The sequence below is a fragment of the Gorilla gorilla genome, chromosome 18 (genome assembly GCF_029281585.2).
Source record: "Gorilla gorilla gorilla isolate KB3781 chromosome 18, NHGRI_mGorGor1-v2.1_pri, whole genome shotgun sequence".
In the NCBI taxonomy this organism is placed as follows: domain Eukaryota; kingdom Metazoa; phylum Chordata; class Mammalia; order Primates; family Hominidae; genus Gorilla; species Gorilla gorilla.
In genome coordinates this window covers 15,304,463-15,331,387 of record NC_073242.2, presented here as the reverse complement: position 1 = coordinate 15,331,387, position 26,925 = coordinate 15,304,463, and the positions used below count along the sequence as shown (strand labels likewise).

At 51.3% G+C, this 26,925-nt stretch overlaps 2 protein-coding genes across 5 annotated transcripts in view; one reads left to right on the top strand and one right to left on the bottom strand.

The window, feature by feature from the left end:
- Positions 1-15,320, top strand: part of TXNDC11 (thioredoxin domain containing 11) — a 64,223-nt gene extending 48,903 nt beyond the window's left edge. For all 4 annotated transcript variants that reach the window (XM_055365326.2, XM_055365327.2, XM_055365330.2 and 1 more), the window contains 5 exons: positions 2,282-3,074; positions 5,966-6,108; positions 6,445-6,554; positions 10,163-10,243; positions 14,566-15,320. In XM_055365326.2, coding sequence (XP_055221301.2) covers positions 2,282-3,074; positions 5,966-6,108; positions 6,445-6,554; positions 10,163-10,243; positions 14,566-15,208 — 1,770 coding nt within the window. In that variant the 3' untranslated portion in view covers positions 15,209-15,320. The remainder of the gene's footprint in view (positions 1-2,281; positions 3,075-5,965; positions 6,109-6,444; positions 6,555-10,162; positions 10,244-14,565) is intronic.
- Positions 15,258-26,004, bottom strand: SNN (stannin). The gene is made up of 2 exons (XM_031002572.3): positions 25,866-26,004; positions 15,258-18,440 (listed from the first exon to the last, which is right to left on the bottom strand). The coding sequence occupies exon 2, from the start codon at positions 18,353-18,355 to the stop codon at positions 18,089-18,091; it is 267 nt and encodes an 88-aa protein (XP_030858432.1). The 5' UTR covers positions 18,356-18,440; positions 25,866-26,004; the 3' UTR covers positions 15,258-18,088.
- Between the last annotated feature and the right edge of the window lie 921 nt (positions 26,005-26,925).

Genomic DNA, 26,925 nt, shown 5'->3' with positions numbered 1-26,925 from the left:
CATGGTGAAATCCCGTCTCTCCTAAAAATACAAAAAATTAACCAGGCGAAATAAAAATAGAAAAAATTAGCTGGGCGTCGTGATGCATGCCTGTAATCCCAGCTACTTGGGAGGCTAAGGCAGGAGAATTGCTTGAACCTGGAAGGCGGAGGTTGCAGTGAGCTGAGATCATGCCATTGTACTCTGGCCTGGGCAACAAGAGTGAAACTCTGTCTCAAAAAAAAAAAAAAAAAAAAAAAAAAAAAAAAACATTGCTGTAGACAGAATACTTTTCTTCAATTAAAAATATTCTTTACGTGGGTGCTTTGTTTATGAGATACTGAAGCTAAAAGAGATGAAGAAAGATTTTTCAAGGAATTTTCTTCTCTATAATATAATTAATGATCTCCTACTTGGACTTCTGTAAAAGATTACAGTAAATCGTGAAGTCTTATGGAGGTTTTTGCGGGAGTGGGTGCGAGTAGTTGTCTATTACTGCGTCTTTGAATGTAAAACAGTACCAGGATGGGGCCAGAGGGCATCTGGGCTCTTCACGGATTATATAGGCTTGACCTTGTTAGTACTGCATGCTGTCAGAGCCTCATCCAAAAACCACTGAGATGTTTTTGTGCAGGGGAAATAAAATTTCAAGCACTGGCCTGTCGTCTAAAGTGACTTCTTTTCTTGACCCGGTAGTTTTCTGGTGGGTTATAAAGAGACTTTTTTTTATGCCGAGAACTATTGAAACAATTTATTTTTGTGTACAAATATGTATGTTTTGAATTAACTATAAATATTACGTTATAAAACTTTTTTATTTTTATTTGTATAAAACTTGTGTTTTTAAATTGGAAATTACACTCATTGAATTGTTTTACACATGCAGACACACAGACACACACACACACACAGCGAAACAAAATCCTGAGTGACAGCACCCTGTAACTAACTGTGCTGAGATTTGATTCAAGTTGACACACTCTTTTGTTTTAGAGAGTAAATGCCTTTGGATTATAACTTACATGTCTTTCTCAGGAAACCAGAATGGGAGGTGGGTAACGAAATATTCTTTTTGGAAATGGAAGAATCTTAGAATAAAATATAAATTCAAATTGCCAATACTGGCTTGACGGTAAAGTGGCAAATCTCACCAAGACAGAGGATTGTGTGCATTACCCTGAGCTGCCACTCATTCATCAGGGGTTTACTGAGCATTTGTTATGTGCCTGGCCCTGTGCTAGGCCCCGGGGATGGCAGGATAAATCCAATGTGGCTTCTGCCTGTGAGGATCCATAAGTTTGTGGGGAAGAGGGATGTCTCAGCAGAAGCTTGTGAGACTGTAGAAGGGGTCTCGGGGACACTGGAGGTGCAAAAACTAGCTCTTCCTGGAGTGGGAGTAGGACTAGCTTCCCTGAAGCAGCTTCCCTGAAGCAGCTGCCCTGGTGCTGGGCCTTGGGAACAGATGGAGGAGCCGGTGTCCCCAGCCAGGCCTCCGTAAAGGTGTGGCATTGCAGGAGGGCCTGGTCTGTTCTGAAGAGGGTAGGGTGAGACTGGAAAGCCAAACGGTCCAGATCGTGTGGAGGTTTTATCTCATGGGCAGCGTACCATTTGGCCCAGGAGTGCCATGCCTGGGGTAGTATTTTTAAAAATATAGCAACCATCTCCCTCTGCACTCTCATCTACCCCGCTGCGTATTCTTGGTGATACGTTCCAAGACCCCCGATGAATGCCTGAAACCACAGATGGTACTGAACCCTGTATATACTACACACGAATTTCACTTTTCTTCACAATTTCATGGGTAGAAGATTCGTTCTTACCGAAGATCTTAACAACCTTACCTTTTTTTTTTTTTCCTTATTGAGACTTTTGCCGTTTCACTTAAAGGAAGCATTTTTGGCTTCTCTTTGGCATGTCTGAATTGCCAGCATCACTATCCTTACACTTTGGGGGCCCTTCTGATAAATAAAGGGTTACTTGAAGACAAACACTGTGATACTGAGACAGTTGATCTGATAACTGCGTTGGCTACTAAGTAACAGGCTGGTAGCATCCACAGCATGGACACGCTGGACAAAGGGATGGCTCGCAGTTTTTGTAATGGCAAAAATTTCATCACACTACTCAGAGCGACGTGTAGTTTAAAACTTATGACTTGTTTATTTCTGGAATTTTCCATTTAGTATTTTTGAACCAGAGTTGACCATGGATAACTGAAATTGCAGAAAGTGAAACGTGGCTAACGGGGTGCTAGTCCCTCAGTCATCCCCAAGCCCTTCACCAACTCTGCCCTGTATTTCAGATCACCGAAGTGGCCTTGGAGTACAACAACTGTCATGGGGACCAGGTGGTGGAGCGTCTCCTTCAGCACCTGCGGCGGGTGGATGCTCCAGTGCTGGAGTCCCTGGCCCTGGAAGTGCCGGCACAGCTGCCAGACCCGCCACCGATCACAGCGTCCCCCTGCTGCAACACTGTGGTGCTGCCCCAGTGGCACTCCTTCTCCAGGACCCACAATGTCTGTGAACTCTGTGTCAACCAGACCTCCGGGGGCATGAAGCCGAGCTCGGTCAGCGTGCCACAGTGCAGCTTTTTTGAAATGGCAGCAGCTCTGGATTCTTTCTACCTCAAGGAGCAGACCTTTTATCATGTGGCATCAGACAGCATAGAATGCAGCAATTTTTTAACTTCCTATAGCCCCTTCAGCTACTACACTGCATGTTGCAGGACCATAAGCAGGGGTGTGTCAGGCTTCATCGACCCTGAACAAGATGTCTTTGAAGCCCCTACTGTTGCATTTTCTTCCCTTGAGAAGAAATGTGAGGTTGATGCCCCAAGCTCCGTTCCTCACATTGAGGAGAACAGGTATCTCTTTCCAGAAGTGGACATGACTAGCACAAACTTCACAGGCCTGAGCTGCAGAACCAACAAGACTCTCAACATCTACCTTTTGGATTCAAATTTGTTTTGGTTATATGCAGAGAGACTGGGTGCTCCGAGCTCCACTCAGGTGAAAGAATTTGCGGCAATTGTTGACGTGAAAGAAGAGTCTCATTACATCTTGGATCCAAAGCAAGCACTGATGAAGCTCACCCTAGGTACTGCAGGCAGTTTATTTCCCCAAGCATTGTACATTTTGCTTGACTTCATATGGGTAAATTTTATTGATGGCTCTCATTACATTTAGTTGTGGGGTGATGTCACCTTCGTAGCTCATTTTAAGTCTTTAGACCACCATCGGTCATAATTTTCAAAGAAGCTAATTTTGTCTATTAAATGGAACAGAAACTTCCTCACTCTGAATTTTGGATAAGTTTGTCATTTAGCCCATGGTGGGGGTAAGAGTCCCACTTTCTAAATTGGCGATTTCTGTCACATGTCTAAGGTAGAACCAGCTGCAGGCAGTGGGGACTTGGGGACTAGAACAGGCAGGGAGGTGGAGAGCTATTCCGGTGGGATGTCCTAGGGGCTGATGAAAGTGAGCCTTGACAGCAGCTTTGTTGTAAAGGAGCTTAAAGAGAAAGCAGTGGCCGGGCGCAGTGGCTCACGCCTGTAATCCCAGCACTTTGGGAGGCCGAGGCGGGTGGATCACGAGGTCAGGAGATTGAGACTATCCTGGCTGACGTGGTGAAACCCCGTCTCTAGTAAAAATACAAAAAAAAAAAAAAATTAGCCAGGCGCGGTGGCAGGCGCCTGTAGTCCCAGCTACTCGGGAGGCTGAGGCAGGAGAATGTCATGAACCCGGGAGGCAGAGCTTCCAGGGAGCAGAGATCGCGCCACTGCACTCCAGCCTGGGTGACAGAGCGAGACTCCGTCTCCAAAAAAAAAAAAAAAAAAAAAAAAAAAAAAGCAGTGAAGAAGGAAGTAGAGCCACCTTGCCTCCCTTTTTGTCTCATAGGCTTAAATGTCTAAAGATCAAGGCCACCAGACCTAATTTGTTCTGCTGCTGTTTCATAATGTACTGAGTAATATTGCTGAGACCTGGGGTACCTACATTGTAACAAGTGTAAAGTGCAAATAAATAAGTGTCAGTCGCAAACCAGCAAAACTCACTTTTTGAGGAGTAAGGCTCCATGATGAGAAAGCACCCAGAGCTTGCCCCTGGGACTTGGCAGCAACATTGGGCTGACCCACACTGGCCTGTTCCCAGGAATTTGCTGATGCCCTTGACTACACACAATGAAGTGAGAATTCAAAAGCCACGTTAGTTCAGCCTCATTGGAAACGGGAGGGAGGGTCAGTGTATGCCGAATGGAGAAAGGAGGAATTCGGTAGGGAAGGAAACCTTTCATTTCAAGTTTTAAAGTATGAACTCAACAGTAGACTCAGAGCTTCTACATATGAGTCTTTTTAGCCATCCTCTTTCAAATCCAGGTGAAACTTGTTTCTTACATTAGACACATTTGTGAAAAGGCTTTATGTAAATATTGATTTTTCTATATCAAGTTACATATTATAAATCCAAGAGTTCCTCACTGTGTAAAAGAACCCTGTGACCAGTCACTTTTTGAAGGGCATAATCTGTCGATATTATAGATTACTCCCAATTCATGTTATCTAAAGTCATTTTGATGTGTTGAGCTTTCTTAAAATGAAACAAGCATTTTTTTTTTTAATGGGAAAGAGACTCCAGAGAAATGGGGTCAGTGTTCCCACAAGCATGTATTTTTGAGGTAGTCTGTATTAGATTTTCCTGAATTCCATTCAGTAATGCTGAAGTGTTTAATGACCTCATAATGTGTTCACTTTGAATTTAAGGGTAGTTGAAAGAAGCCTTCTTTAGATTTCTTTCCATCTTCTGTATCTTCTCTGAAACGTTTAGCCTAGCTGTTCTTTGTCCTGTAGTTAGTGACAGAATTTTTAGGGAGCTTGTAAAAAACACCTACTGTGTGTCATTGTTGGTTTAGAGACTTAACTCATAAATCAGCTGTCTCTAGGCCAGTTTCAGAATTTAGGCTTTATTCAGATTAGGAAATAATTCTTGGTTTCATGTTTCATAAACATAGCCAACTAAGTGTTACTCAGATGCTGATCATGAATTCTCTTTAGTGTTCACATGACATTCTTCACTTCCTCTTCCATTCTGCACGCTGCATTGCCCATTGCACCTCAAAATGGAGGGAGTTAGAAGAAAGAAAAAGAACTGAAACTTTAGCTGAGTGCAGTGGTGGACGCCTGTAGTCCCAGCTACTCTGGAGGCCGAGGTAGGAGGATCGCTTGAGCCCAGGAGTTTAAGGCTACAGTGAGCTATGATTGCAGCACTGTACTCCAGCCTGGGCAACAGAGTGAGACCCTGTCTCTTTAAAAAAAAAAAAAAAAAAAAAAAAAAAAAAAAAAAAAAAGAAGTGAAATTCAAATTAGTATTGTTTCAGATGAAGCAAAGGACTCTGAAGATGGCAGAATTTGTGGTAAAACTGTTGGTTCAAATCAGGTTTTTGATTATTAGGGGTTTTATGTATTTTTCCACTACATATAATTTTTTCTTAACCTTTAAAAAAAGAAACTTAAAGAACCTTAATAAAGGAAACAAAAAACTGTAGCTCCTTGTCCTCAAATTAATGAGCATTTAAACACATTCCACACTACTGTAGCTTGTGCAGTTGCCACATTTGTGGTTAAGCTTAAGGTCTTAGTATTATAGGGTGAAATTTCTTGAAAAGATTGTGGCTTGTTGATGATTTATACAGTCTCACTTGGTGTCTATTTGTGGACCAGTCCTTTTAAAAAAAAAAGAACAGTCTATGAATATTAGAGCATCTAACACTGCATAGTGTTTTGATATCCACATTACTGTCTGCTGCGTTAATACTACCAGAGCTAAACCTGATGCCACCCGGGCAGCTTTGTTTGGGGTTTTGCTGATAGGTGAAATGTTAAAAATGTGAGCCTATGAAGTCATTTGAGTTTTTAAAATGTGGAGTTTAAAAGTAGGCCAGCTATTCTCTTTGTATCTAGAGGAGAGTTGATCTCATTTTCTCTTTATTTTTAGAGTCTTTTATTCAAAACTTCAGCGTTCTCTATAGTCCCTTGAAAAGGCATCTCATTGGAAGTGGCTCTGCCCAGTTCCCATCTCAGCATTTAATCACTGAAGTGACAACTGATACCTTTTGGGAAGTAGTCCTTCAAAAACAGGTATGGAGTCATGAGAGGCAAAAGTTAAGCCATCTGTCCCTCTTAAAATAATTTCCAAACTGCAGTTGTTGGGGTGAGCAGCTGTTTTTGATGTATAGAAGAGTAACCACGTGATGGCCCAATTATGGACCGTGAATGAATTACATGTGGTTTTTAAATTTCAGAAAAGTGCTCCAGAAAGCACAGAATTGGAAAGACCTAAAGATGAAAATTTTCACTGTAATATTTGCATAGGTAGCATTTTTCGGGTGCTTGCTGGATTCTAAGCAATGAGGAAAGAAATGAAGAAGAGCCCATTTCCCGGTGCAAGTAACATCTGTCTTCCCCTTCCCACAGGACGTTCTCCTGCTCTATTACGCTCCGTGGTGCGGCTTTTGTCCATCCCTCAATCACATCTTCATCCAGCTAGCTCGGAACCTGCCCATGGACACATTCACTGTGGCAAGGTAAGCAGGCCTCTTCTGCAGCGCTTTGGGCTGTATGCCCATTTTCACTCTTATTTGCAGCTTAGCCATATGGTGTGTGAGGGTCTGCCCATTTTCCATTAACCTTTGGTAGGACTTGGCTGAATTTAATTGTCAGGTTGAAGCCATGAGCAAAGCCTCTTTGAAACTGAACTTTTCCTCATGAATTCTGAGTGTTCCTTCCATGATGTTGATGTTTAGCCCTGACTGGATTCGTAGGTGGCTGAGTGCAGTTCTGTGGGGAGAGCACTGACCTGGTTGCCAGGATGGCCCCGTGGAATACCATGGGACAGTTGCCCCAGGCAATGCCAGTGGGTCCTGGGATCCCAAGCAGATCTCTCCACCAGCCCTGGTTTATCTTATTTGTGAAATTAAAAGGAAAGACCGACAGATATCCACATTCTGGTATTGTGATTCCATGGGTACTGTATGTGCGCTTTTGAGTAAACAAAATTTTTAAAAATATTTTTTGGAAAAAGAAGGCTCAAATACAGAGTTTTTAGATGGGGTAGTAAGCAGTTTTGGGTGAGGAAAACTGTTCACATTTAACCCCCCACCTCCCCCAAAACCCTACAGATAGATAAGAGTTAAATATTAAAAAATCAAAACAAAAAATAGGATTTGCTGATTCCTCTGGGAGATGGAAACTTTCCAAAGTGGAAGCAGTTGGAAAAACAAAGAGAGAAAAATGGACAGATTCCACTAGAAATACGTGCAGTGAAAACAGGGAAAGCAGACAAAAAGGGGGACCATTAATATATTTTCCAGTGTCTCTGTGTCACCTGTTACATGCACTGTAAGTAATAATTAGAGCCAAATCTGAGGAGTTACTATGTTGGGAGAGTTTTTGATGTACATATTACCCGACAGTCCTCGCGACGCTTAGTGAAGGCACTCAAGTTAAAAAAAGAAAGTGCTGTTTGTATTGAGGAGGAAACTGAGACATAGAAAGATTCGACAAGTTGCCCAGAGTTTCAAGCTGCACATGAGGGGCCAGGATTAAATCAGGCATTCATACTCCAGCCTCCCCGGAAATTAAAATGGTTTAGAAGATGGCTGAGACAGATTCCATTCTGAACAAAGGATGTGAGCAGGTTTTTCTTTTAAGAGGAGAGAGTAAATAAACAAGTGGGGAAATTATAACCTAATAAATGTAAATTAAAACAGTAACAAAGTGTCATTTAACATATTAAAGTAATCAGTGGTTTTAAGTGACAGAATCTTGTGTTGATAAAATAAATGGAAACTGCAGTCAGATGTATCTAATGGAATGAGTACATTGCCATAACTCTTTTGGAAAGCATTTTGGCAACATTTACAAGAAATCAACAAAAACAGTTAACACATTTTTGACCCAGTTAATTTTACTTTGGAGAAGTAATGGAATAGGAATTCCGAAGAAGCATGAGCTCATCATTATAGCATTGTTTATATCCACCAGGAGATGAATGTTTAAGTAAATTATGGCTGGGCATTTAATGGAATTTTTATCCTTTAACAGTGCTTTTCATACAATTAATGGAAAAGAACAGAGTATGAAATATATGACAACTCTTCTTAAAAATATGTAAGGATATAGGTGAGGTGCAGTGGCTCATGCCTGTAATCCCAGCATGTTGGGAGGCCAAGGTGGGCGGATCACTTGAGGCCAGGAGTTCAAGACCAGCCTGGCCAACATAGTGAAAACCTGTCTCTACTAAAAATAAAAAATTAGCCAAGTGTGGCGGCACGTGCCTGTAGTCCCAACTACTCAGGAGGCTGAGGCAGGAGAATCACTTGAATCCAGCAGCCGGAGGTTACAGGGAGCTGAGATTGCACCACTGCATTCCAGCCTGGGCGACAGAGCAAGACTGTGTCTCAGGGAAAAAAAAAAAAAAAAGTAAGCATATAGACCAAGCCTGCATAAGAAAGGGGGGCCTTATTTAGCCCAATAGAATTCTGAGTGGATTTTTACAATGTTTTAATTTTATAGTTTGCTTTCTTTGAAGTAAGAATCAAGTGAGAAAAAGCATTTAATTATGGAATATAGTGTTCAATCCCACTTGTTTAGAAAGGAACACTAATGTTTTAGGTAGGCTGGCACAGGTGAGGCAGGAGTGCTGTTTTGTTAGTAAACTTTTGGTAAATGGTTTTCATTTGGTTATGCCTTTTGTTGCTGTTGTTGTTTTTTGTTTTTGTGTTTTTTTTGAGATGGAGTCTTGCTCTGTTGCCCAGGCTGGAGTGCAGAGGTGCAGTCTCAGCTCACTGTAAGCTCCGCCTCCTGGGTTCACGCCATTCTCCTGCCTCAGCCTCCCGAGTAGCTGGGACTACAGGCGCCCGCCATTATGCCCAGCTAATTTTTTGTATTTTTAGTAGAGACGGGTGGCGTTTCACCGCGTTAGCCAGGATGGTCTCGATCACCTGACCTCGTGATCCGCCTGCCTCGGCCTCCTGAAGTGCTGGGATTACAGACGTGAGCCACCACGCCCGGAGTTGTTGTTTTTTTGAGACAGGGTCTCACTCTGTTGCCCAGGCTGGAATGCAGTGGTGCAATCACAGCTCACTGCAGCCCCAACCTCCCAGGTTCAGGTGATTCTCCCACCTTCCCAAGTAGCTGGGACTACAGGCATGTGCCAGAATACCCGGCCAATTTTTTGTAGAGACAGGGTTTCCCCATGTTGCCCAGGCTAGTCTCGAACTCCTGGGCTCAAACAGTCCACCCACCTCGGCCTCCCAAAGTGTTGGGTTTACAGGCGTGAGCCCCTGTGCTCAGCCTGGTTGTGCCATTTTTTGAAAAGCAAATTTCATCCTTTTGGACACATACATGACACTTACTGCACCCTCATTCCCCCCAGTTATGCTTTCTAAAAACTTCTGTCAAGGTAATGATTGAAAACATGTTCATCTTTTGTGTGCACTGTTTATGAATAGTAGCTGAATAGCCCCTCCGCAAGGAGGATGCAGCCCCTTCCATCAAGGATGCTGTCGTGGCTCCATGTCTGCTTAGCCTGAGTGTGGGCGCCCAGCTGTGTGCCCAGCTCTGTGCCAGCTGCCCGGGGCAGGCCTCTAGAGCAGTTGCGGTTAGCTCCCACAGTGATTGAGCACAGGCTGGGTGAGTTAGTACAGATGTCATTTTCTGTATTAGAAAATTAATGTCAAATCTGCTAAGAAAATAGGCTGTTTTTGGCCTCTATCCAGATTTACAACATAAAGAGGGTATAATTTTCCATCTTCAGAGGGGCTTGATGTATTTTGCTCAATGATTTCCTTTCTTTTCCCAGAGCTATTCAGGGATTAAAATACTTGGCTAGATCCTGTCAGGTGAGGAGTGAATGACTCCTCAGGTGTCAGTGCGGCATTTTCTGCAAGTTCATTTTTACTTTCAGGACATCACATTGCCACTCAGTGGAAAGCGTCCACGTAGTAGAATGTTGTATGTCTTGGAAGTATCAGCGCCCAGCTCACACCTGGTAGTACATTCATCGAGAAGGGACTAGCCCAATGTGGGGTGTAAAAAATGCACCAGGTTCTTGAAGTTATCTGAGAAGGTTCTTTCAAGTTGGCGTTTCTTGGGCTGATCACCTGCCATTTCTGTTCTTTCCCTTTGCCAGGATTGACGTGTCTCAGAATGACCTTCCTTGGGAATTTATGGTCGATCGTCTTCCTACTGTCTTGTTTTTTCCCTGCAACAGGTAATGCCGAATTTTTGTCACTGGTGGGCAGTTGGGATTCTTTTGTGGAGGTCTGAAAATGAAATGGGTCTAAGATGTAAATCATTCATTATGTTCAAAAAATGTTCCCTTGGGAACCAGGCGTGGTGGCTCATGCCTATAATTCCAGCACTTTGGGAGGCTGAGGCAGGCAGATTGCTTGAGCTCAAGAGGTTGAGACCAGCCTGGCCAACATGGTGAAACCCCATCACTACAAAAAATACAAAAATTAGCCAGGCATGGTGACATATGCTTGTAATCCCAGCTACTCTGAGGCTGAGGCACGAGAATCTCTTGAACCTGGGATGCGGAGGTTGCAGTGAGCCAAGATCACACCACTGCACTCCAGCCTGGGCGACAGAGCGAGGCTCTGCCTCAAAAAAAAAAAAAAAAAAAAAAAGTGTCCTTAGGGACATAAAACGGTTGTAGTGTCAGGATGTTATGTGTGGTATGGATCTTTTAAAGGTTGTTTTTCCCAGTCTATCTCTTACCCGAGCTTGAATGTGGCCGTGAGAATTCTTAGCTTTCATGGCCTATATGAACATATGGAGGACGCAGAGACTGACAGGATTCTGTTGCCCAGGCTGGAGTGCAGTGGTGCAATGTTTGTGTGGGGCAAAACAGCAGAGAATCTGTGGAGCCCTGCCTGCCCCAAGCCTTCCACTTGCTTGTCTCTCAGTTGGCCTCCCAGCAGCTCCTCATCCCTCTCGTACAGAGGACAGGGTGGCTTTCTTACCCATGGCACATCCTTTTCTCGGATTCCAGGAGGCCTACAAAGGGGTTTTCTCCCATGCATGCAGACTGCTGTGAACGTCCGCCATGGGATGGTCGCTTGATTTTTTCTCACTTGCCTAATCAGTATTCCAGGTGCAGTTCTTAACGGCAACTACCCCGGAAGCCCCTGCAAGCAGGACATTAACAAGGGGGAGCGGACTTCCAGTTAGTAAACGTAGATGCAGATGTTTTAGTGGAAAAAGAAATTAACTCTTGGTGCTTTAGAGCCTAATACACTGGATGTTTGCTCCCTTTTTATAGATTCCCTTTGGTTTTTAGAAAGTTGAGTCCTTTTGGGGACCCACTCACATGACTTTGACAATATCTTCTCTCCAGGGGAAAGTGTCTGCAGCATCATTTAGGGAGTTCCCTGGCTCGCATGTATGACGTTTGCTGTTTTAATTTCCTGCCTCCCTTTTGCGATTCAGCTTGTCATGTTTCTCTAGGAGTGTTTCCTTCATATCTATTGAATCATTCCCTTGGTTTTTGCTTTGTATCTCAAAGAATTTTTGCAGGAGTACTTCTGTGGTAGTAGGGTCTTGTCACATCATGCACTAAAAACAGAATGTGACTCACCGTTTTCTACTGCTGACTGAGTTGTGATGAGGCTTTTTCTTTCTAAGAAGTGTTTAAATTACCACATAGTCCAGGAATCACGGACAGTAACACTAACACTTTCATCTGTGTGGGACAGGAGTTGGGCATGTACTTTAATGATGTATAATTTTTGAATTCCAAGCATAGTTTGAAAAAATATTAAAATCTTAGCACCCAGCACATGCCTTTTAATGAAGAAGTTCTCAGCAGCTGGCAGAAATGCATCTGTGTAGAGAGACACAGGCGGAACAGGTGGCAGGGTGGGGCGTCATCTGGAGACCTGCGTCTGGGCTGAGTGACCTTTGTTCTTAGGCTGCCTGGTGTGGTAAACGTGAAGATGTGCGCATTTCTCCGGCCCCATGCTGGGCACTTGCTGCAGGCCCTTACCCTTGTCGTTTCTAAATATTGAACATAAGAAGACTGTCCACTTCTCTTTTAATGTAAGGATGTTGGTAAACCAAAGCTTTATGGCTTTGGAATGGAATTTTTCTCATTTCCTAAAAATAAATGTTAGAAGTAAAGTATGCTCATCATGAGCTGGTCCCAAGCGAGTGTTTGGTTTAGCCAGAAGGTAAATGGGCAAGCAGCGTGAGCTGACAGCTTGCAAAAGAGGAAATGAAAAAGGCTGTTGGATAACATGTAGTAAGACCTTTTTCATTGTCCACCTGCTTATGCTATTTTTAGTGAAAAGAATATGAAATTGTATATTTACTGTGATAAAATATAAACTTGTGCATGTGCTAGGTGGAGATGTTCAGAGGGGAAAATGTTGAGGTGTTAACATTGATGACTTCAGAGGAGTGAGATTGCAAGTGATTTGAAGGTGCTGCTTGTATGTTTTTACATCCCTTGCAAATTGTCTACAAAGAGCATGTCTTGATTTATAAAAATCATGAAGGAAAAAAATGCAAGAGCCTGTCCTCGGGAGGAAGAGGAAGGGGTGGGGCCTTGAGGGAGACATAGCCTTCCTGTGCAGAGGCGTCTTGGAGCCACTTGCTCCACGTGAGCAGGTGCTTCTCCAGCCAGCACTTGCGTCAGACTCTGTGTGACATTGCAAAATATAGGTGCTCTGGCCTGGCCCTGGGCCAGGGTGATGAGGGGGAGATGGGTGTTCCTGTCCACCAAGAGACTCTGATGTGTCCCAGGGGAAGAATCACAGTTTTTTAGAGGTGTGCCCTGCCACTCCCTCAGGGTTAGAGGAGAGTTGCATAGACATGGGGACCTCTTCCCACCATAGTTTCACATGACTGCTTTCCTGGAAGTAGACTGTTGACATTCTCTGTCCCTGCTACTTTCACAAAGTGTGGCAGTATTTTAGTGTGCCCATTAGGGACATTGATGGAGTGTGCACCAAGACTTCTTAGTTAGCAGATAGCATGCTCACAGATGTCACTGTCCTGTAAATGTCTGGAGGTAGACATCCTGAGGGATCTTGGCAGCTTTTTCTGGGAAGTAATTCACCTTTACTCTGCCTTATAAGACCAGGCTTGTGCCGCAGAACGTGGGGGCAGGTCCAGCGTCTGGTATTCTTCCATGGGCCCACTTGACAGGGCCACGATGTGTTTTCAGTTGTTGTGGGGTTTTTTTGTTTTCTGTTTTTGAGACAAGGTCTGACTCTGTTGCCCAGGCTGGAGTGCAGTGGTGCAATTACGGCTCACTGCAGTCTTGAACTCCTGGGCTCAAGTGATCTTCCCACCTCAGGCTCCTAAGTAGCTGGATCTACAGGTGTGCGCCACCTTGCCTGGCTAATTTTTTTATCTTACTTTTTATACAGTTGAGGCCTTACTATATTGTCCAGGCTGGTCTCAAACTCCTGGCCTCAAGCGATCCTCCCGCCTCAGCCTCCCAAAGCACTGGGATTACAGGCACACAGCACCACACCCAGCTTTGTCATTTGAATGGCTGGGCCCCACTTGAAGAAAGCTTATATGTTAAGAAAACTAAGCTTTAAAGGAGGAGATGGTTGAATGTTTACCCCAAAATTATAAAACTATTTATGGCCGGGTCCAGTGGCCCTGGGCAGCCAGGCTCTGGAGTCCCCGCTGTTGACGTCCATTCTGTTAACACCTGAGGGAGACAAACTCGGCTGCCGGCCCACCTCATACCTAAGTGCATAAAGCTGGTAGTTTTGATCAATTGCAGCCAGGCTGTACAGGCACAGGTAAATAGATATGTGAGAGAAACATCATCAGACGATTAAATGACAAGTTCTGAAGAGGAATTTTCTAGATCTCTAGATCAGGACCTGGAACAAAGCTGTAGGGAAAACCCCTTTCTGTGTCACCTTCCTTATTCTGTGCTCTCAGGGCTGGGCAGCCTGAATTCATAGTCCTTTGGTTGGGCTGTTTGCCAGTTATCAGGTTGCCAGGTGTGAGCCAGATGTACCTGGGGAATGGGGGTACAGTCACCCCCAGTTGAGAACCCCTGCCTTAGAGAATGTGTAATAAATGCTTGCTGAAGACTTCACAGACTGGGTATCTTTCAAGTTCTTCCTGTTTCTCCGGGCACTGTCAGTGGGCACAAGAGGGACATAGGTGGGACACTCCTGCCTCCCCTGGACGCTCTTCCTGACACAGCCGCTGGGCATCTCCGAGCACACAGAGGCTCCATGCCTACACACTCCTGGGGCCCTGCATCACTGGCTTTAGGCCTGGGCCTAGGAGCTCTTGTCTTTCTTGGAGGGTGTGGGTGAAGCTGAGCTCTGGCTTCAGGAACAGATAAGCCATCTTAATTACAGAATGAGCATATGGGACAGCCTCAGCTTTGTAGAGAATTTCTTGCCCAGGCAACATTTTCCTTACTTTCAGTAAGTAAAATCCACGGAATGTCTTTTCTTGGTGAGAAGTAGATGGCCTGGCCTCAGGTACAGCCTGCTTTTGGACTAATTGTGTTGGTGTGACTCCCATCTTTGCTTCCTTTCCCTCTCTCTCCAGAAAGGACCTAAGTGTGAAATACCCCGAAGACCTCCCCATCACCCTTCCAAACCTGTTGAGGTTCATTTTGCATCACTCAGACCCTGCTTCCAGCCCCCAGAACGTGGCTAACTCTCCTACCAAGGAGTGTCTTCAGAGCGAGGCAGTCTTACAGCGGGGGCACATCTCCCACTTGGAGAGAGAGATCCAGAAACTGAGAGCAGAAATAAGCAGCCTCCAGCGAGCACAAGTGCAGGTGGAGTCCCAGCTCTCCAGTGCCCGCAGAGATGAGCACCGGCTGCGGCAGCAGCAGCGGGCCCTGGAAGAGCAGCACAGCCTGCTCCACACACACAGTGAGCAGCTGCAGGCCCTCTATGAGCAGAAGACACGTGAGCTGCAGGAGCTGGCCCGCAAGCTGCAGGAGCTGGCCGATGCCTCAGAAAACCTCCTTACCGAGAACACGTGGCTCAAGATCCTGGTGGCGACCATGGAGAGGAAACTGGAGGGCAGGGATGGAGCTGAAAGCCTGGCGGCCCAGAGAGAGGTCCACCCCAAGCAGCCTGAGCCCTCAGGCACCCCCCAGCTCCCTGGCAGCTCCCCTCCACCTGCCAATGTCAGTGCCACACTGGTGTCTGAAAGGAATAACGAGAACAGGACAGACTAACTTTTTAAATGATGTGAAGAAATCAGAGGTGAAAATTGTACATTGGGAATATATTTATGCAAATTTTATTGAAATTTATTGTAAATAAAGATTTTCTCAGTGGTCTAGAAAATCAGCTTGAATGTCATTCAGCATTTATTGAAGAGGGATGACATCCCTTCCACTTATTGCACAAACTTGGTAGCTTTGAGACAAATAGAGTAGCACAGTCCGTTTGAAGATTTGTCCAAAAAATTAGTCCATATTTTAGTGGCTCAGTGTCAAGAGTTCCCTCCCTGTCCCCCCCACCACTGTTGCTTCTGCAGTGATACGAAGGATGAATGCTTAATTTCTTATTAGTCAGAAAACTTGAATGCAACAGTTGGGCATTCAGAAATAATCCAGAGAGGTCATAACCTACTAAGCCATTTGAATGTGGCTCTGGTGTCTATGCTAAAAAAAAGTAGCTACTGAAAAATCAGAACAGTGAGAGCTATGATGTGGTTCACTCATTCTAGAAGCATTTTCATTTTCCTCCCGAAAACCCCCCCAGTGCCTCACCGAGCCCCTGACCTTCACCCAACACGGCTGCCACGCTCAAATGGGCCTGATTCAAACTCCCAGGTACGTCCCTGGCACCAGGGAGTAGGATAAGAAAACCTCCAGAAGTGAAACTGATGAGGAAGTGACATTTAATCACTTCAAAACCGAAACTTCACTGGCAAGGTCAAAACCCCAGGCCAAGTCTGACAATCGAGCGCTGGTCAGTTCCAGGGGTCAGGCTCAGAACCTGAAAATGCAGATCCTAGCTGTTGCTGCGTCCCTCAGGTGTGGAGGAAGGAAAAACAGCCTAGGTGTATGTGCTGGCTGTGGTGAGAGTCGAGGTAGAAAGCCTGGAAGTTCTGAAATGTGAGGGGATGGATCACACGCCCCAGCCTTTTCTCACTCACCAAAGCAAACTTTTACCCCCTTCTTCCAGTCGGCACCTTCGGAACTTCTGTTCTCCCTCCTAGGCCTGGTTTCAGCGGCCCCCACCACGTGTCCTGCCCACCCAGCCTGCAGGGCTTCTGCTGACATCACGCCTACCCCACCATCACCTCTTCTGAACTTGCCACACCATCAGTAGCCAGAGCTGTTGCCTCTCCTGCTTCCTAAGGGCTCTCAAGAGCCCAGCTGAGGTGTTTCATTACTACCTTCTGCTCAGGTGGCCCAGCCAGCTGTCCCTCTTCCACCCTAAGCTCCTACTTAATGTTTAAACCCCCAATTTAGGTGTATGCTGCTTAAACGAACAGCTCCCTACTTCTCCCGCCTCGGGGTTCCAGAACGTGGATTCATTCAACATGGTTTTTAGAAGAGGCTTGGGTGAGGCCAGAGGGAGGTGCCTTTAGTCTGAGCAGGAGGCCAGAGCTCTGAGCTCAGCCATGAAGGGCCAGTGCTCTGTGGTTAAGCCGGGGCTGACCTTCCATCTATTACAGGGATGGGCAGGCCCGAGTCACATTTGAGTCATAAATAAAATTAGTATGTGCTTGTGGTGGGATTAAAAATCAAAGTGAGCTCACTGAAATGTACACGGGGAGGCCTTGGAGACAGGCTGTGGAGACACTAGCTTACCAGAGAGCCACCAGCTCACCACCTGTGGGAGAGTCAAGTCCTGAACTTCAAGTTCACCTCTGCCCTGCCCCGGCTCCCTGCCGCAAGCACAGGCTGGCAGGAAGCAGTCTGGTGGCTCTTATGGGAATGTGCATGTGAGCAATGTTCCCTGGGTCCTAAGTGCCTTTAGAGCTGGGTCGGGACTGGAGACCCGCTGAGGAAAGTGAAGTCAGGACCCCATAGGCGGACGGTCATCAGAGAGGAAAGGAAGCCAAGTGATGTGAAGAGGGAAGAGGAAAAGAAGGAAAAAGACAGAACCTCAACAGTCCCCTCCCCTCCAGTGCAGAAAATACGAAACACCAACACAAAACATACAACCTTTTCTCTTTCCTGGGCCAACTGGGTTTCAGACCAAAAGTAGCCACCACAGGCTCTACGAGGACCAAAGCAATTTTAGCGAAGCCTTCACTCGGGGTGGAGGGTTGGGGGGGGGCTTGGCATGCTGAAGACCCAAGCGGCAAGAAACTGCTCTGCTACAAGGACGCTGGCAGCCTCCAGGACGCGTGCCCTGACTTGCCCTTCACTGGCTCCCAGGCAGGTCCGGTAGCTTCCCTGCAGTAACTCCACTCTCAACAGAACTGCTATTTAACAAGTGAGTCTATGCAGAAAGAACAGAGGGGTGCGGGGGTTGTGGTTCTTCTTCCACCCATGACTAACGAAGCAGAGATCACCCAAGCACCCCAACTGGTCAGCCTCAAGACCCCAAACTGGCATCTCACTTCCTTGACATACACGCAGATGGACACACATGAGAGACCCCTGCCGAGTGTGGCGTGGGCCTTTACAAGCCTATGACCCTCCAGGGTCTTGACTCAGCTTGTCATTAGTACAGCCAGAATACCAGTCCCATGTGCGCTAGATGATATTTTTAAAAATCAGCAAAAGGGCTTAAGCACGTGCTTCCAGGGGCCTATTTACAGTTCACAGGTTTGTTAGTTCACGCATTACAGTAGTAGCTCCATCAAAAACAGGCTCAGCTAGACATTCAAGTAACAAAAGCGCTACAGGGCCATGAGCCCCAGCAAGGTCAGGCCTGCCCAGTGCCTGCAATGGGCAGCCTCACCTGGAGGCCGAGGGGAAGCCCAGGACAGCCAGGTCCCCGGGCATCAGTGCATGCGATGACGAAGCCCGCAGAGGCCATGCCAGCAGGTGTCAGCCCTTCCTCTCTGACAGCAGCGCATCTGTGTGGTTTTGCCCCTCCCAGCGCCTCTTGGCCGGCTGCAAACAGGACCAGGAGCCTTGCATCCTGGCTCAGCCGTGGACTTCCGGGCCGTTGGGAGTCATCAGCTTGGCCTTTCTCTCCACGCACGGTCCCTTGGCCGAATACTGCACCAGCAGGAAGGGTTCCTTGGTCTCCCCATCCCCCACGATGCTCTCCTCGTCCTCTGACTGGCTGATGCGCTGCAGCCGCAGGTAGCACCAGCAGCCCAGGATCAAGGCCCCCAGGGCCGCGATGGCAATGAGGATGACGATGACTGTGACCACGCCCGTGGTGGGGCTGTGGTCCATAATAGACATGGTCAGTGCTGGGGGCTTCCTCGGCTGGCAGCACTTTGGGGGTGGCCACTCAGTGAGGCTGGAACTCAGGCTGGACACAGGAGTCCTGAAAGAAAAAGCAGGTTGACGAGCTGCGGTTAGCACTTCCACGGGGTCTATTTTTAATCGTTCTCAGACCTGCCCATCCCACCCTCACCCTGCCAAAAAGCATGCTGGCCGGCGTTCGAAGGCGTCTGCTCACCCACGCTCACCCAGCTCCTGTTCATGACCTTTGAAACCCCAAGTGCTGCTGTACCAGGCAGGTGAGTCACCCTCGCTGGCGGCAGAGCCGGGAACACTGCGACAGCGACAGCTGCAGCAAAGGATGCCAGAGGGCCAGACATGGTTCTGGTTCTTCAGCTGAAGGTGTGCCTTCGGGAAGCCCAGCCCCAACTCAGTGTTCATGACCACTCAGGGACTGAGGGCAACTGGGGCCTCCTAATGGCCAGAGATGGGGGTTTGAAAGCAGATAAATGGCCAGGTGCAGTGACTCATGCCTGTAATTCCAGCACTTTGGAAGGCTGAGGCCGGCAGATCACTTGAGCCCAGGAGTTTGAGACCAGCCTGGCCAACATAGTGAAACCTCGTATCTACTAAAATACAATAATTAGCTGGGCATGGTGGCACATTCCTGTAATCCCAGTTACTTGGGAGGCTAAGGCACGAGAATTGCTTGAAGCTGGGGGGCAGAGGTTGCAGTGAGCCGAGATCTCGCCACTGCACTCTAGCCCTCCAGCCTGGGCGACAGGAGCAAGAGTCTCTTCAAAAAAAAAAAAAAAAAGAAAGAAAAAGAAAAAGAAATGACAATGACATCAGTCCGTCTCCCAAACAGGCATCATATACAGAACAGGCAGGTCCTTTGGGGACACCTGTGAGAGGGTGTACTGGACAACAGCCTTTGTCACCAGGCACTGCATCGGGCCTGGGAAGACCCCTGGAACGCGGCACACCATCTGAGAAGGAAGCTGGGCGGTAGAGTCCCTTGTGTGGTTTGGACGGAGGCCAACCAAGGAAGCAACAGGGTAGAGTGTCCCGGGAGATGGAGACAGGCACTTGGGAGAGCTTCGGGGAGGCAGGGAGGGTGGTACAGAGGCTCCCTCCCTGATGGTGCTCAGCACCTAATGCAGGCACCAGACTGTAACTGGTTAGTACCCCAAATGCTGGTCACTCACAATACAGGGTGCCATTGTCAGGAACACAGCAACCAGGTGCCAAGATGCTAACCTGGGTGGGCAGGTGAGAGGCAGGGAGGCGGTGCTGATGGGGAATAGTGTTCCTGGCAGGGGGCACGGTGAGGGCTAAGGCTCCGAAGGCAGAGAGGGTCCCCCTGGCAAGTGCCAGGAGTCAGGGCACCAGCTGATTTGGGTGGGGGCGGGGATGAGGCCCCTCCCAGGCCAGGCCAAGCCTGTGCTCCGCATGTTGAAAGAATGACGCCAGAAGTTGGAGGGCTGGGACCACCACCTCCACCTGGCCGAGCCACGGAGTTCACCCATGGGTGGGCCTGCCAAGTGGCGGAGGACAGTGCGGCTATGGAATGCACATAAGGTCTAAGAGTCCCCAGCTCCAGGCGCCCTGTCAACCCTCTAGGTGACACCCAAGGCACAGCCAGTGAGAGCATGCTGAGGCCAGGGCTTTGCCTCTGCTGCCGCGCAGTGCCGATGCTGGCAGGTTCTCTGGCGTCCCAAGACCCCGCACTTTCTTCCCTCTCCTGCCTCGCTCGCCACAAACAGAGCAAACGCTCGCTGCACCCGGGGTCAGTGAGGATAAGGACAGGCCTGAGACGCGTTCTACGCAGGACTGGGCGTGCGGTCGGCACTCAGAACGACACGTCTGGCTTTTTGTTCCCTTTGGATAAGACTGACATCAGCACAGGCAGACAGCACTGGAAGGAGGTTTTCCCTCCAAATAGGGTCGAACCTGCTGCGTCCTTGAGGAACAGCACCCTTAAGGACAAATGATTCTTACCCAACCAGGAGTTTCCCCAGAAGCCAGGTTTGCCTGAAGGACAAAGGCAGCTAAATCAACGCCCCCAGCGTCTGTCCAGGGACCAGGCCCGGGGAAACCGGCAGCTTCTGCAGAGGGCCCTGGGCAGAGGAGGTGCCCTCCCTCCATTCCACTGCCTTCCCCCTGACTCCAGGAGACAGGCTGCTGGAGGCGCTAAGGATCTCCCTGCCCACCCTCAGGGGCCACTGCAGCCAGGACGCCTTCCAAGTCCTCACAGTGACCTGCAGGACCGAACACTACACATCCCCAATATGCCCTGCTCGCCAGCCACGCTGACCCCCCCAACGAACCCTCCCACCAGGCCCTGGCCCAGGCAGTTGCCCCTGCCCAGAACGTTCTGGCGGCTTACCCTTGTTCAGTGGTTCTCAACTGGGGGCCACTGTGCCCCCACCCGGGGGACATCTGGCCATGTCTGGAGCCACTTCTTGTTGTCACAACTGGGGACAGGTGGCACTCCTGGCATTAAGTAGGGAGACCATGGATATTGCTGGCACCTATCGTGCACAGGGCAGCCCCCACCACGCAGATGGCCCGGCTGGAGAAAGACACCCTGACCCGGTTAATACCAGCTCTGGCAGGGAAGCTTTCCCAACCCGGTCGGGCTCCTTCCCTCCAGAGCAGTGGCCTTGGCATGCAGCCCTGGCTTCTGAAGCATGGCCACCTGATTAGCGCCCACCTCTCCCTCCAGCGGGCCATGAGCTCCACGGTGGCCCTGCTCTGTCCCCTGCATGTACAGACCACCCTGGCCTCTCCCCTGCCACCATCCGGTCCCACAACCCCACTTAGCTGTTCTCTCACGCCTCCAGACTGGACAGGGGACCCCTATGACCCCACAGACAGCCTTCCCACCATGGCTGGGTGAGCCTGTCTACACTCGTCCCAACCTCTGTGTTCTCTCCCTGCAGGAAGAACACCAACCTGCCCTGTGCCTCCCACCTCCCACCTCCCTCTCCCCTGCACCTCTGGTTCCCAGGGCCTGCTGGGGCGCCTGCCCTCCCCTGGGGTTTCTGGACAGGAAGACAAGTCAGTATCAATTCGGAAGGGGAAGTGTGTGTGTTTGGGGGTGGGGGTGGTTCAGGGACAGGAAGTAGAAAATCAAACAATGGCACCATGACCTGGGATAGGCGGGGCAAAGCCAGGTGGGCAGGCCAGGAGGCACCTGAGTTCAAGGGCCCCAGTTCAACCAGTGGTCCCAGGACTAATGAGGAAACTGAGGCACAGGCGGCCCCAGCTCAAAGGGATTCTCTAAGAGGAGTGGTGACCCCAAAACCCCGTCTGCTGCCCTGAACCCAGGCCAGGAGGCATGGGCAGAGCCAGATGTGGGGTTCTGCCCCGCCGCGAGCACAGAGCCCAGTGACTGAGCCACAGTCACGCCTGGCCTGTGGTCCGGCCCTCCCGAGTGCGTATCTGTTCCTTCATTCACTCAGCAAATGTTTCCCGAGAAACGATCTTTGCAAAAATGTGATGGCGTTCTCCCCACTCAGAATCCTCCCCAGCACCAAAGAGAATCCAAGCTCCCTGCCTCCCCAGGCGTCCCCACACCCTCCGCTGCGAGCCCACGCTCCCACCACTGCCCTGACTGCCCCACGGCTGGCACCTTCCTATTCGGGACTTTCTCAGAAGGCGCCTCTTGCAGGCTCCCTCCCAGACCACCCTGGACCCAGGCGCCCCTCCTCCCACACCCCACCACTACAGCCTTGCCCTACTTCATTTGCTCTCCTTGCTACCTGCCCTTCTCTAGGCTCAGGGGCTGTCCCCTGGCTGCTGTCTCACTCCCCGCACTGGACTCCAAGGCAGTCCAAGGAGGGCACCGTCTGTCCCACCCGCAGCTGTACCCCTGCCCTGCACGGGTACACAGTAGGTGCTCAGTGAATGTCTGTTGAGTGTTCCCTCCCTGCAGATACAGTGATGAGTTAGAGGAGACTCTGTTCTCACGGGGATCATAGGTGGGGGGTCCCTGACACTCAGGGCACTCCCAGAACCCTGAGCACAGGTCCCCATATTCTGTTCCAACAGACTCAAAAAAGCCGGCAGACTGCATGGGAGAAGGCTGCAGGCCTAGTGTGGGGACAGAGCGGCGAGTGCCAGTGGATTAGGGCAGGCCTGAGCCCATGGAGGGGCAGCTGGCTCCATGCTTGCTGGCAGGCAGGGAGGGAAGGGGGTGGCCAAGCAGAGCCCCGGGAAACTCAAAGCGCGGAGGGCAGCAGGTCCCCACAAGCCCCCGTGCCTGGCTGGACCCCACCTGTCTGTTCTTCCTTTCTAGCCCCTCTGAGCAAAGCTGTGTCTTACAAGCTGGGTAACCCCTCGCCCTGATCCAGTAAAGCCCACAGGATGCAGGGGACAGGGACGGGCCACAGCTTGGGTTGGGGAGATGCCCAGGCTGGCACATGGGAATCCTGGCCCACCCAACAACCATCATGACAGCAGCTCACATTCATTCCCACCAGCATCTGACCCAGCAAGGCTGCGGCCACCTTTGCTCACCCTAGCATCTCCATCTGGCAGGTGAGGAAACTGAGGCGCACGCAGGGAGGTGAAGCAAAAAGCCAGAAGGCAGGATGGGAGCCCAGAGGGGGGCCCAGCAGAGCCAAGGGGTCTTCCAAGTGCAGAGGGGCCAGGACCCAGAGCACAGCCTGGGCCTTCCATCTCTGGGCAGGCTGGAGTGTCCCCTCTGCCTGGCATCTGAAGCCCAAGGCCATCTGGATCCCCCAAACACACACCCTCCTGCTCCATGTGCCTTCAGTCCTGCCATCCTCTGCCAAGGGGGTCCTGACTCTCAGATCCCACCCACCCACCATAAAAGCAAGCTCCAAGGCCCAGGCTCTCCAGAACCCCCTGCCCCAGCATCCTCAAACAACCCCAAAGGAGGTCAACTGCAGCACAGGACGCACTCTGTCTCCCGGCAGAGCCCACACATGTCCCAAGGAATAACAACTGCAAGACAAGCCTGAGCCATGCCAGGTGAGCGGGGGCCTGCACCGCCCTTGGCCACTCCTCCCCAGCCGCACAAGCTTGCAGGTGTTACTGACACTGTCCTGCCTGGTTTGCCAAGGCCCACAGAGATCAGTAACTGGGACCCAAGGAGCATGGAGGCAGAGCCGGGGGTGAACCCCACCGCGTCAGAGCCATTCAAATGGACAGTCCCTGCCCCAGCGGGGACGGGTATCCTCCTGTCCTGCTCTCCCTCCCAGGACCCCGGCTTGTCTCAGCCTGATCCCACTCCAGAGGCCACTCCATGTGCTCTAGGCCCGGGAGGCCCACAGCCCACAGCAGAGCAGGCTGGAGTCCCCTCCATCCTCCCAGACCAGCACTCACTTTTGTGGCCTGCTTCCACCCAGCAAAGCAAGCTGCTCCTCTTGGCCTCAGTTTCTCAGTGTGCAAAGCGGATACGAGTCCCTGACCTCATCTACCAGGTCGTGGGGAGGATGAGAAGTGGTAAGAAAAGTGAAAACAAAAGGGACATGAGGTCACCAGGTTTGCATGTCACCAGCCACACCTTCCTGTGTGCTACAGGAGGGACAAAGGGAGAACACTGAGCCCGAGAGATCCCCAAGCCCACCCCCAGGGCCAGAAGGGCACAGAGCCTGGCCCAGGCCCAGTGCCACAAACACCCCTTCCCCAGGGACACGCTGCCTCCTCCTAACTCAACCGGGCACATCATGAGCATCGCCGGGCTCACCACCAGCAAAACACCCCCGCCTGGCAGCCGCCACCTCCTGAGGCTCCTTGACAGACGCCAGGAGGGCTGCCCTGCTTACAGGGGGCCAGCCATCCCTACGGGGCTTTCAGCACTGCCCCCCCCCCCCCATAAAGCCACCTGCCAAGGGTGCCAACAAACTCTTCAGCGAACCCCGGTTCACAAACCAGAAACATTTCCTGCCCCAGGTTCTGACTGGGAAAACAGGGCTGTAGGGAGAAGAGGGCACTGCTGGACACAGCCAGGACGAGGCGGGACGTCCGTTCTGCCCTGGGCCTCCGGCAGCCAGTGGGACACAAGGACGCATCACACAAGGCCCCAGCCCTCCAGAAGCCAGGACCAAGAACGGCCGGATGCCAGTGGGACTGACACTGATGGGGCTGTGCCCAGCTCTCTGGCCAGTGTCATCTCATCCTCCACCCCGACCCATGACACCCCCATCCCCAGAAGAGGAAACTCGCTCCAGAACCCCCTAGGTTCCCCAGTGGCAAAAGAGGAAGCGGGAGCCCGCAGAGCTCTGAACCGGGACTGCCCCAAGGTCAGTCGGGGTCTTCCTCGGCCCAGGCCAGAGGCTCATGCCCCCACCCTGTGAATCACCCGCTGGTCATTTTCACAGGCTGCCCCAGGGTTGGCCTGTTTGGCCAAACAACTTTGCTTGTAGATGCCGGAGAAAGTTGGTGGCAATTATATGTGCCAGACACTGAGATAAACAGCTCACGCAGATGTCTCCTTTCTGCCTCAAGACAACCGGGCAGTTGAGCTATTACTGTTCCCTCTTGGCAGATACAGAAATCGGTGGCTCAGAGAAGTTAAGTCCATTGCCCAAGGTCACACAGCTCAAAAATAGACGCGCAGGGATTCATATCCAGGCAACCTGCATCCAAAATCCCGCATTTCGACCCTGACTCTAAAATGCCACATTCTCCCTACCTCCTCTCCCGCGTGCCTGAGGGGCCGGGGACAGGTGAACCCCAGTGTGGCCCTCGCTGGGGCGGGCTGGGCGACCTGGGCTGGGTGCTGGGGACTTAGGGGTGACAGCGCCCCGGCGGCTCCCAAGTGCTGAGCGCGGGCGGCGTGGCAGGCGCGGTGCCAGGCGCGCTCCGCGCACCCTCCCGTTCCACCCTGCCCGGCGGCGCCGGCGTCTCCCCCACTCTACGGAGGAGCAAAGCGAGGCTCCAGGGAGGAGGGGGCTCGGCCCAGGGGGCGACAGCTGGAGAGGGGACGGCAGCTGGGGAGGTACCTCGAATCGGCTCGACGGAGGCGGGGTGTGGGACGGGGACCAGGGGACCTAGGCATGCCCACGCCGCGCAGCCACTGCCCACGGAACCAGGCGCCGAACGCTGCGGCCCGGCCTCAGTTTCCCTACCCGCGAGACGGGCGCCGGACGTCACCTGGACCCCTATCCCCGGAGCCCTCCCCGGAGCTCCCAGAATTTTGAAGAACCCCGAAATGCCGCGGGAAGGCGGGAGCGTAGCTGAGGACGGGCGGGGGCTGCACGGGCGGGGGCGAGCGCCCCGCGATCCCCACAAAGCGGCCTCCGCCCCCCGCCGCCTCCTTTGTCCCGATCTCGCCGCAGCGCCGCTGACAAAGAACCCCAGCCCGCGGGCGCGGCCCCTGGAACGGACCCTCCCCCGAGCCGCGCCCGCCGGGCCGCCCCTCCCCCGCCCGCAGACCCCGGCCCGGCCCCGCCGCCGCGCGCGCGCCCCTCCTCGTCCTGGCCGCCCCCTTCCCGCCCCCGGGCCCCGGCGCCCCCGCCCGGCCTGAGCGCGCGGCCTGCCCCGCCCGGCTCACCATGGCGCGGCAGCGGCCCGGCCCGATCGCCCCGCAGCAGCCCCGCGGGCCCGGCTCCGCCCGCCCGGTCCGGCCGCCGCGCACTCGGGACGCAGGAGCCCCGCGCTGCGGCGGGCGGGGCCCGGCTCCTCCCCGGCTGGGGACGGGGCCTCCCAGAACGGCCAATGGGAGCCCGCGCTGGGACGGCGGGGCGGGGCGGGCCGGGGCGGAGTCACGTGTGCTCGGGGCCGGCAGGCGGTGGGGCGGGGGCTGCGCGCGGCGGGCGGGCTCGGCCCTGGCGATCGCGGATTGGGCGCCCGTGGGTACGGGGCCCCACTACAGGCGCCGTTCCTCTGCCAGCCTCATCCTGACCCCAGCAGGCTGCCCTGGTCCCGCCTGCTTACAGCGGAGGAAACTGAGGCACGCTGCACGGAAGAGTGCTGCATACTCCTCGAGAGCTCAGAGTGGCGGGGAATCCGGGGCAGGGGCAGGGGCAGGGGAGAGGCGCGACCGCTGAGGTGAATGACCTTGCTTCGGGAGGAAGCTGGGCATTCAGTCGTTCGCGAATTCATTTATGTATCATTCATCCGCCCAGTCAGTCGATGGCGGAACACTGACCAAGTGCCTGCCACGCCAGTCGTCGTGGGAGCAGCCACGAGCCAGACAAGGTCCCGGCCCTGACGAAGCTCTCATTCCTCTGCGGGATGGGGCTGTGAGGCATTTGCACCCCTCTGCCACCTATAATCATGGTTATTTTTAGCATAATTACCCGGTGGTTTGGCCCCCACCAAATGCCTGCCCTGTATAAACAGCCCAACACATTTTATTAAGATGACTCCGGAAGAAAGAATCTTCCCATTTTACAGATGAGGAACCTGAGGCTACAAGGAGCTGAAGTCCCACAGCCTGCTCCTGATGGAGAGAGGGTTTGAGGCCAGGCCTGTCTACCTGGGAAGACAGAGGCTCCAGTTACTGGAGTAATCTCCACTCATCCACCCCAAGAAGGCCATCGGCGAGAGGACACCCCAGCCCTGGGGCCCACAGAAGGGGTGAGGGTGGGTCCCTCAAGTTTTCTGTGGCC